Source organism: Nelumbo lutea, chromosome 8 (assembly GCF_056320005.1).
Source record: "Nelumbo lutea isolate HS-2025 chromosome 8, American lotus-T2T, whole genome shotgun sequence".
NCBI lineage: Eukaryota > Viridiplantae > Streptophyta > Magnoliopsida > Proteales > Nelumbonaceae > Nelumbo > Nelumbo lutea.
In genome coordinates this window covers 49,626,315-49,637,337 of record NC_142691.1, presented here as the reverse complement: position 1 = coordinate 49,637,337, position 11,023 = coordinate 49,626,315, and the positions used below count along the sequence as shown (strand labels likewise).

Here is an 11,023-nt window from a genome sequence, read left to right as displayed (position 1 = left end):
ATCTTAAGCCCAAGCCCGACCCTATATAAAGCCCAAAGGCTAAGCCTGATCTAAATAACAGTTTTATAATATATTATTTATATATTATTAATTATATATTATATAATATATAATACTTTTTTTCTACTAATAATACTATTACATAATATTATATAATACATCTTATATTTTTTTATTATATATAATACTATTGGACTGGGCTTATTTAGGAAGCCCGAGCCTGGCCTAAAAAATAGTTTGTTGCATATGGTATTCGGAGCTCAAGCCTGAGTCAATGGGCCTAAAAACTTGTCCAAGCCTGATGTAGAATGGGTCAGACTGGCTACTTGGTCCATGAAACAGGTATATTATCATATCTTTCTAGTGTCATAGATTTATCCTACAAACCATCTCTAGGGATGTTAGTTGATTGGGTTAAGAGGTAAACCGTAAACCTACATTGAATTGGTTTTGGAGTTGGCCTGGTTTGAGATGAAGTGAACCAATGTTAAATCCAACCCATTGGTATTGCTAGAGGTGTAAATCAGGTTGTGCTGGGCCGGTACAGTACGACCCGCTTGCGGCCTATGCAAAGTGTTGGATGGTCGTGTCAGCCCGCGGGCTGCACTAGGTCGTGCTTCCCTCCCCTGGGATACTTTAGAGGGTCGGCCCAGTACGGCCCATGGCCCAAGCCCATGTGGGCCCGTGCTAGGCCAAGCGGGTTGCGGGTCATGCCATGGGCTTGGCCTATGTTAAGTCGAACTATGGGCCGGGCATTGGGATGAAGTGAACCAATGTTAAATCCAACCCATTGGTATTGCTAGAGGTGTAAATCAAGTTGTGTTGGGCCGGTACGGTACGACCCGCTTGCAGCCTATGCAAAGTGTTGACTGGCTGTGTCAACCCACGGGCTGCACTAGACCGTGCTTCCCTCCCCTGGGATACTTTAGAGGGTCGGCCCAGTACGACCCATGGCCCAAGCCCATGTGGACCCGTGTCAGGCCAAGCGGGTTGCGGGTCATGCCATGGGCTTGGCCTATGTTAAGTTGAACTATGGGTTGGGCATTGGGCCTGAGCCAAACTGTTTTTTTTTTAATTTTTTTGCTAAAATATTTTACTTTCCTTTATTCAATAATTCCTTTGAGCTTTGGGAACAAATTGGAAAAATAAAATCTAACAAAGATAGGAATTTTATTTCTTGAATTTGAATAATAAAATGGTCGATGAACAAAGGATGAATGGAATATAGGCAATGGAATAAATATAAAAAATAATATAATTGTAAATTGAAAAGTAAAAATTATCTGATTGAAAAAAATAACAACTAATTTAAATAAAATTGAAAAAACTACAATAATTTTAAAAATTAAAAAAATTACAATAATTAAAATAATGAAATATTGAGTATGCAAAAAAATATAAAAACATTGACTTCATCATTTTTCTTTAAGTTCTACCTCCACCTGCATCTTCATCTAATCATCTCTTTCATTGGCATCATCTGCTTCAGGTGAAACATCAAGTGTAATGTCATGCCCTCCTTTGTCTTGTAATCAATCCTCATCATCCAACCAATCTTTAAGACAGGTGCACATCTCAAGACTTTCATCATTCATACAACTTCTCCTGTCATCCAATACTCTAGTACATGCACTAAAACAAGACTTTGATGGAACTGTAGACACCGGAGGGGTTAATAGATCATGTGCCATTGAGGGAATGACTAAATAGTTTTTTTCATGTCCTCTCCACCATGCTAAAATATCAAAATTATGCTATCCCTCATCGTGGGAATCAGTTGTAGTAGAAATACTTGCTTGTGTGATGAGAATAATAGAGGATAAGGCTATTTATTGAAATTAAAAATAATTTAATTCCACAAATACCTTAAAAACTAACTATTTTTTAGTTGTTGGGAGGAGTATTTTGGTCATTATAAAGTCATTTATAACTTTACCTAAATACCCACTACACTAGCTATTAATATAGTTGTTGGGGGCATTATTATCATTTTATATCCCTTCAAAGTCAAAATATATAAATACCCCTATATATAGCTGTTTATAGCTGTTGGGGTGGTATTTTTCTAAACCCCCTCTAAAATGTTGAAACTAGCCATTGGGGGATCTCCAACCGCTAATTTTTCGGACAAACTACAGGCCGGGCCGTACTAGCCCGTGAACTATGGGCTACATGACAAGACAGTGTGGGGCATGTTGGCCCGGCTCACCGATCTAAAACTCCAAACCCGACACAACCCTATAATTGTGTCGTACAACACTACTTGTGGACCATTTTTAGAGGGATCATGTTTTGCAACATTGATTGATATAGTTGACTATATATTAGAGAGGGCGTCAGGGGAGCCATGGCCCCGGCTATGACTCAGAAAATCTCCACTTATGTAAATTTCCTCTCCCCCACTCTCTACTTCAATGGTTGACCCACTATGGGTACACCCATATTTCATTTAGGTTTTGGCCCCCTTATAAAATTTTTCCGACTCCACCGCTGCTACTGTCCAATCTCGAAAGGGGTATCACGAATAGGAGAGAAATTTTCCACATTTGTATACCCAAGTTGTTTCACAATGCTTAGAGGGAATAAGCTAGCTTTTTTTACCCATTAACCCTGTTAACTGAAAAAAATCCGATACCCGATCTTGACATCTGATCTTATTACTCAGATTTGAAAAAACCCCGCATTCATTTACTAATTGGATCAGTAAATTTGACCCCAACGGATTCAATAAAAATCGGACCCAATTACATATACTATAATAATGAATAATATTTATATTTACATACATTTTTATAAATATGTATATAAGTTTAAAAATAATTATTTTTTCATTTTAACAATAATAAAGAAGATGCAGATTAAATCCAAATCCGATTTATCGAATTTTGGATCATATATGGATCTGGTTTCAAGAATCCGACCCATTTAGAGACTTAATTGTTGTTTTAGTAGCCATATTAATATTAATTGATCTTGACTAGGAAATAGGTCAACTATATATATATATATATATATATAATCAAGCAATCTCCTTATGAGTTTATCTTTGCCCATCCCAATCACATACTTGTGAATACGTAAGCCATTCTATCTCAGCATAAAGAGAAAAGAAAAAAAACAAACAAACATCTTTAATGCACTGCTTATGTGACCCAGGATCCATTAAAGTCATGGATTGGTCACTCTTCACTGGTTATGTAGTCCATTTTCTACGTCTTTTTTACACAAAAGAGAACGTTTGAAAAGTATGATTCAAAGGTTTGGAACTTTTTTACTATTTCCTTTTCCATTAATTGATTGGTATCTCTATTTATAGGTGATCAAGCCTCGTTCACTTCTTGTGGGAAGATACCAAAAGTTTAGCGTGGTTTGGCCTTCCTGCCTTGGGGGTTGTCTTTCCTTTTACTTCCCAATTGCACCACTTACAAGGGTGTAATTCTCTTGCTACATAATATTTTGTAGAAAATAAATGCATAGATTTGAAATGGAGATGATTGATACAGAGGCTCAGAATCAAACCGCTGAGGTAGAAGCAGCTCCCTCCATTTTTAAGAAAATGAATCGTCTGGTCACAATGAAGGTAAGTTTGCATGGTTTGTTTTGGGATAGAGATTGTTAATGGTGATGACAATTTTCCGCATCCCCAGATAGGAATCTGGAATAGGAATCAAAATGAACTATTCTGATTCCCGTTGGAATGGCATTCCCCCATTCCAGAGAATGACCATTCTCAGCCTCACTTGGGAATAAAATTTCATTCCTGCTGATTCCAATTTTTATTTTCATCTGTACCAAATAGATTATTAGGAACAGGCCATTCCGATTCCGGTTCTGACTGTAAACGAAATAGACCCTAAATATATACTTCATTTCTGATGCAGTTTGAAGACGTTGTATACAAGATAAGCATCGAGAAAAAAAGATTTGATTATTTCAGAAGCTCCAAGTCTGAACAGAAAGTGATGATACTGAATGGGGTTTCAGGGTCAGTGTCACCAGGTGAGATGTTAGCCTTGCTAGGCCCCTCTGGCAGTGGCAAGACAACCCTCTTAACAGCATTGGGAGGTCGACTTGGCAGGAAACTTGGTGGAAGTATCACATACAATGGAAAGCCATTCTCCGTCCTGGTGAAGCGGATGACTGGGTTTGTGACCCAAGATGATGTGCTCTATCCCCACCTCACTGTCACAGAAACCCTAGTTTTCACTGCTCTTCTGCGCTTACCCAACTGTCTCACCAAGGAAGAGAAAATCACTCATGCAGAAGTGGTGATATCTCAGCTTGGACTCTCTCGCTGCAAAAATAGCATTATAGGGGGTCCTCTCCTAAGAGGGGTCTCGGGTGGAGAGCGCAAAAGGGTGAGTATTGGGCAAGAATTACTGATCAATCCAAGTTTGCTGCTGCTTGACGAGCCAACATCTGGTCTAGATTCAACGACAGCCCAGCAGATTGTGTCCACCTTGTGGGAGCTGTCTAAAGGTGGACGAACAGTGGTTCTGACCATACACCAACCTTCTAGCAGGCTATTTTACATGTTTGATAAGGTGTTGTTGTTATCAGAAGGTAACTCACTGTACTTTGGTAAGGGCGAAGACGCCATGGATTACTTCTCCAGCATTGGGTTTGCTCCATCTTTCCCCATGAATCCTTCAGATTTCCTCTTGGATCTTGCCAATGGTATGCATGCTGTAACTTGGGCTTGATTTTATCTAGGGTGTCAATGGATCGATTTTGGGTTAGAACCCATCCAAATCAAAATCAATTTGAATTGACTGGCGGAGCAATAAAACATATTGAAGTGGACCAGTTCAAATTAACTTAATGTTCCAAAGCAATTATTGGATTGGATTGTACCTGGTCCATCCATAATGGATTCATATTGGGTCCGCTTGAACCAATATCTAGTCCATTGATAGAAGATAAGAATTAATACTCTTGTAAATGGACAGGTTTGCATTGGAACCAATCTCAATAAAAACCAATTTGAAGAGATTGGACAGTCCATACATTAAATTGGACTGATCCAAAATGGTCCAAAGTATTCATAGGATTGGATTAGACCTGATCCATCTGTAATGAACTCATATTGGACTGGATAGGATTGGATTGGACCAAATCCAGTCCAATTGACACCCCTAATGCTATCTGAATAGAATAAAATTGGCTTATCTTTTCTGTATGTTTATATAGGTACATTTTCAAATAATAAAGAGGAAGATCCTGTAGTTCTGAAGCAAGCTTTATTCTCTGCTTATAAGAGGAATATCGTTGGAAAATTGAAAGCAGAGATGCAGAGTATTGAAAATCATTGTGTAGACAGTGCACGAGATGGGGAATCTCGCAAATGGAACACAACTTGGGGAGAACAATTTTCTGTGTTGGTCAAAAGAGGAATGAAGGAAAGAAGACACGAGTACTTTTCTTATCTAAAAGTGATTCAAATAGTGGTTGTCGCCATACTAGCAGGGCTTCTATGGTGGCAATCTGATGTTACCCACATACAGGATCAGGTATATATTGAAAGAAAGGGTAATTAAGCTTAATTTTATTCTTAATGTGACTGTTAATTTCTTCAGGCTCTATTTGTTTGCACCGTGAATTTGATTTTCATTGGTGTAAATATATAGGAGTGCAAATAGATTTGGTGTAAATAGAATCCTGGTTTACTTTGGCTTCAGATTTGGCTTGTTTTGGTTGTTTGTATCAAGTACAATAGGAAGTATAAGTGATATGGTTCATACAATTTATATCAAAGAGAAATGCGGAAAAAGGAAGGTTATTTATTGTGGTTGTAAGTTAGGAAGCAAATTGATCTGATCCCCACTATATGAGAGAATTAAGGTAGGAGGAAGGTGGTGCAAATTTTGCATCAGTTTTTCAGATTCAAATGAAGTGGAAGAGCTAGCTCTATAAAACAATTTTGTTCGTTTGCAGTACAATTTATTTTCTGGTTTAATTAATTTGGTTTTGAGTTTTATTATCTTATTTTACTTCATTTGTACTTAATTTAATCCAACAAAATAAGGTAAAATCTGAAAAAAAAAAAACAAATCAAAATTTGCACCCAAATCATTTATACTACCATAAATTTGCATTGCACTGGGGTAATCAATCTACAATGACTCTCATGTTTGTCTTTATGTGGCAGGTGGGGCTTCTATTCTTTTACTCTAGCTTCTGGGGTTTCTTCCCTCTGGTTCAGGCAGTCTTCACCTTCCCACAAGAACGAATGATGCTTATTAAGGAGAGATCATCAGGCATGTACAGACTTTCATCTTACTTCATTTCCAGGACCATAGGTGACCTTCCAATGGAGTTAGCTCTCCCAACTACTTTCGTGGCCATAACCTATTGGATGGCAGGGTTCAAGCCAAGTGCCACCAGCTTCATGGAAACCCTATATGTTGTTCTACTCAGTGTAATGGTCTCCCAAGGTCTTGGGCTCGCTATTGGTTCCATTGTTATGAACCCTAAGGCTGCCACTGTCCTTGGGTCTGTGGTCATTAATATTTTCCTTCTCACTGGCGGATACTACATACAGAAGATACCACCTTTCATGGAATGGGTCAAGTACATATCCATCAGCCATTACAACTACAAACTCTTGTTGGGTGCACAATATTCAGCTGATGAGACATATCCTTGTGAGTTCAATGTCACCTGTAGAGTTGGAGACTTCCCTACTGTCAAGTATGCTGGGCTTGATCATAAGGCCATTTCTTATATTGCTTTAGGCATTATGTTTCTAGCTTATAGGCTCATTGCATATATTGCCCTCATGAGGGTTGGAGTGACACGTTGAGAGAATATTGGTGGCTACCTAATTAATAGTAATTGAGGAGGGTTTAGCTTTGATTCGTCTAAGTAAATCACTTTTACTACATTAGATGTGTAACCACTAAATAAAATTTAATTAAAGCTTTCCTTCTGTCCCTCTAGAATCTTATATATGTTACTTTTTGTTGATTCAAATGGTCGAATGGTTGGACCATTTGAATCAAATGGATGGCCTGTTCTGACAAAAAATAAAAAAATAAAAAATAAAAAAAAGGCCAAAACTGTTGGATGATTTAAATGGTTCAATCACCTAGGTCACGGTTTGCTGACCAAATCAACGATCTTTTGACAAAATAATGATTATGGGGTAAAACGACTGATTCCCGATTTTTCCACTCTGACTGTCCGGCCTGATTTTGAAAACCTTGTATATATATATGTCTGATATTGTATCGATATTTGAAGTCAAGGGTGGAAAGCACGATATCTTTGAGGACCTATAGTGGCGGTTATGACCACTATTAAATGTCCAATAATTATAAAAAAATAATTCGGATCCATCAATCACCCATTAAGCTAATTAATCTAAGAATAATTTACAACAAAATGATGTTTTCTTAATTTTTAGGAACAACACAAAATATTCAATATATATATATATATATATATATATATATATAATGTATTTTTTTTACATGACTTTTATAATAAGATGTAACTGTAAGATGGATCTATCAATGTTCTATATATCAAACTCATTAAGGGCAACAACGTAATTTCAAGGCCGATGGGTCCAGCCTACTGAGAGAAAAAAGATGTCAGAGAACCCGGGAGTTATCCCAGGGGCAGAGACTCTAACAATCAAGTTAGTTGAGAGTTGTGAAAGGTCAGACTAAGCAAGAGACGGGAATTAGAACTTAAGTTCCAATGTGTGTTTACCTCAATGTGGGTGCCCATTTTTATTGTTGGAGTTGCCTAAGTGGAGTAGTTGGGAGAATGTGGCGGTGGTTGGCAATGGTTGGTGATGGGTGGTCAGGATACGTTTGGTCAATGCCACGTGCCAGGGCCCATGGGATGGCCGGGATGCATCCAGCCGATGCCATGTGTCAAGATCTGTGAGTCGGCCGAATACCACAAACCCACTCGTGTGTGTGTATGTATATGTGTGTTATATATTTATATAAATAAATAAATAAATAAATAAATAATATATATCGGATTGGATCTTCTCGGATCAAATATGGGATGATCTGAATTGGATCCGATTTGTGATCAAATCCTATCATCCAATCCGATCTGATCCAAAAATCTAAAATGGAGCTATCTAAATCCAAGAATATAAGATTAGACTTCGGATTAGATTGGATCTTGATCCGATCCATTTTCACCCGTAACTAAAAACATGGTTAAATAAAAAAATAAAATCAACACAATTGGCATTTCTATCTTCTACAAGCAAACTAGAACATTTAAGAATAGAGGAAACAATAGCTTGTATGAAGTCTGGGGCCTAATTTTCATTTTAATGTAAGGGCCCTTTTGTGAGGAGTGGTGTTTTGGTTGAGCTACTTTAGAAGCCACTAAAAGAAGTTTCTACAAAAAAGTTCTCTTTTATTACTGGCGTAGAGTTATAATTGATTCCACATCCGGTTGAATAGCTATTTCATTCAGCTAATCCTTATTCCAAACATTGCAATAAACTCTCCGATGGAGGCTTCCACCTCACAAAAGCCAAAAGTTAACACTGATAAGTTAAAGAGGAGACGATCCATGTTCGTGGTTGATGACAAAGCCACGTGCCTCTGTTTATTTCTAAAAATGTTTGGTACTTTCCAATATGGTGGCTTTGAGATTCACCCATAGGTACTATTTCCTCTTTTTGTAAAAGAAGCATAAGCAAAATTTAGTTCACCAAACTGGACTCAATCTTATCCACAAATTACAATTAGTGTACAGTCCACAAAACTTGATCATTTAGAACTTAGAACCACGTATTCAAAGGAGAAGCAATAGGTTCTTAAAACCATGCATCAAAGCCGGGCTCAGGAGGGCTATCAAATTGCAAGAGTTGATAAACAAGTATTTGAGTTATGGTTGAGCTGGTCACCGGTGCTACATTGTGAAGATATATCTTAATGTACATTATTAGAGAGTCCTTGTTGTACAGTATCATAGTCCTTATTATTTTATTTGTTCTTTTTATCTTTCAGCCCTGTAAGGGCATTCTTGTAACTGTACATACATTTTATCTCTTTAATATAAAAGAGGCTCTTTGGGGTGGGGGTCGACTATTCTAGACACCCCTAATTTTGTTTTCTCCTAGATCTGACTTCAGTTCACATGGTATCAGAGCAGGTTGCTCTTTGGTCTTGCTTCTCTCTGATCTATCTTGCCCTCGTGATCTATTGAAAACCTACATCTTTGTTGAGTGGTCCTGGACTGTTCTGATCTATCCAGGAAGTCCTCTTTTGTTTTCTGTGCACCCAAAGAGAGATTTTATTGTATCTCTCTTGTTTGATCTCTGTTTGGAGCAAGAATTGAAAGGAATTGTCGTCCAACCATTCTCAACACATTTTGAAATTTTCACGAAGATCTATGAAGTTTTGAGAGAGATCTGGACTCTTCTTCTTAGTTGTTGTGCCCAGACTTTCCTTTTTTGGACTATGTGTTCAACCTCTCTTCGTTTTGGATCTTGAACAATCTTCGGTGAAAGTAAGGGGTTTCTATCTCAGTTTTTTTACTCTCTTGGATTGATTATAGCCTATTTTTCTTGTCTTTGGATCAAGTTTTGCTTCGGATTAATTTCCTTAAACTTCAGTCGAACCCTATTTGTGCTATTTTCTTGCGAAAATGGCTTCAAACAAAGGTGATATCATCCCTATAAAGATGAATGGATAGAACTATGGGATGTGAAAGTTTCACTTCGACTTTTATGTTGAGGGAACCCATATTATAGTATCTATAGGTTGGCACTCTCCCGACCGACCAAACTAAAGAAAAAAGGCAAGACAACAGGTCAGCCCAGTACTGCCTTATCCAATGACAACTTTATCGCCGGTCACATACTCTCCCCTACCTAAGGTGTCTCACTCCATTAGGGACTCAGCTGACCCGTTGTCAAGAAGTGTGACCGTTGCCAAAGGCACTTAAACCTTCATCACCAGCCAACAACTATCCTAACACCCATTACCAGTTTGTTGCCCTTCGCCCAATGGAGGATGGACATCCTTGGGGCCTTCCCCACCGGCCGGGCAAAAGAAGTTCCTCCTCATCATGGTGGACTATTTCACAAAGTGGGTGGAAGCCGAACCCTAGGCATGCATCACCGTGCAGAACGCTCTGAGCTTCTTATGGTAGAACATCATTTATCATTTCAGAATCCCTCAGTTCCTCATCACCAACAACAGCTCCCAATTCACAATCAAAAGTTAGAGGCCTTCTATGCATAGGTGAAGATAAATCAGCGGACCAAATTCGTCCACCGACCACAAAGCAATAGAAAGATTGAAGTGACCAACCGAACTGTGCTCCACAGCCTAAAGACTAGACTTGACAAGGCCAAGGGTAGATGAATTGAGGAACTGCCCAGATAGCCACCAGAGAGACTCCTTTCAGCCTAGTGTATGGAGCCAAAGTGATGATCCTGGTGGAGATTGGTTCTCCCACTCTCTGAACCGAGCTCTACAATGACAAGACAAATAGTGAAGATCTCCGTGCAAAGCTCAACCTGGTAGAGGAAGCTCGCGACCGAGCACACCTTAGGATGGTAGCATAGCAGCACAGGATGACCAAGTATTACGACTCTAAGGTTCAGAGGAGGGAGTTCAAAACAGGAGACCTCATCCTCTACAAAGTCATAGTACCAGCACCAGGAGAAGGGAAGCTCAGACCCAACTGGGAAGGTCCATATAGGGTGACCAGAGTCCTTAGCCCAAGCACCTACAAATGAGAGGATCTCGACGAGAAGCCAGTGCCAAAGAGTTGGAACACAGAGAACCTAAGGATGTACTACCAGTAGCTCAGTTAATAAAGTTCTCTATTTTTCATCCAACTAGCAAGCACACACTAAACACACCTGCCCAGTAGAACTCTGACGGCTGAGGAGCTCAAAGTATCAACACACATCGCCCAGCCGAACTCTAATTGATAAAGTATCTAAGCACAACACACACTCGTCACTACACACATCTTCACACAATGGCAACACGAAGCCGACCTTGACCAACCTCAAATAGCCGAAGCCAAA

At 38.8% G+C, this 11,023-nt stretch overlaps 1 protein-coding gene across 1 annotated transcript; it reads left to right on the top strand.

Moving 5' to 3' along the window:
* The first annotated feature begins 3,340 nt into the window (after positions 1–3,340).
* LOC148844103 (ABC transporter G family member 9-like) lies at positions 3,341–6,888 on the top strand. The gene is made up of 4 exons (XM_088959335.1): positions 3,341–3,580; positions 3,882–4,677; positions 5,191–5,510; positions 6,149–6,888. The coding sequence occupies exons 1-4, from the start codon at positions 3,470–3,472 to the stop codon at positions 6,800–6,802; spliced, it is 1,881 nt and encodes a 626-aa protein (XP_088815461.1). The 5' UTR covers positions 3,341–3,469; the 3' UTR covers positions 6,803–6,888.
* Positions 6,889–11,023: the final 4,135 nt, after the last annotated feature.

Coding starts and splice junctions, on each gene's coding strand:
- LOC148844103 (XM_088959335.1), top strand. CDS start 3,470: ATGCATAGATTTGAAATGGAGATGATTGATACAGAGGCTCAGAATCAA. Junction 3,581..3,881: donor ATCGTCTGGTCACAATGAAG/GTAAGTTTGCAT, acceptor TTTCTGATGCAG/TTTGAAGACGTTGTATACAA. Junction 4,678..5,190: donor CCTCTTGGATCTTGCCAATG/GTATGCATGCTG, acceptor ATGTTTATATAG/GTACATTTTCAAATAATAAA.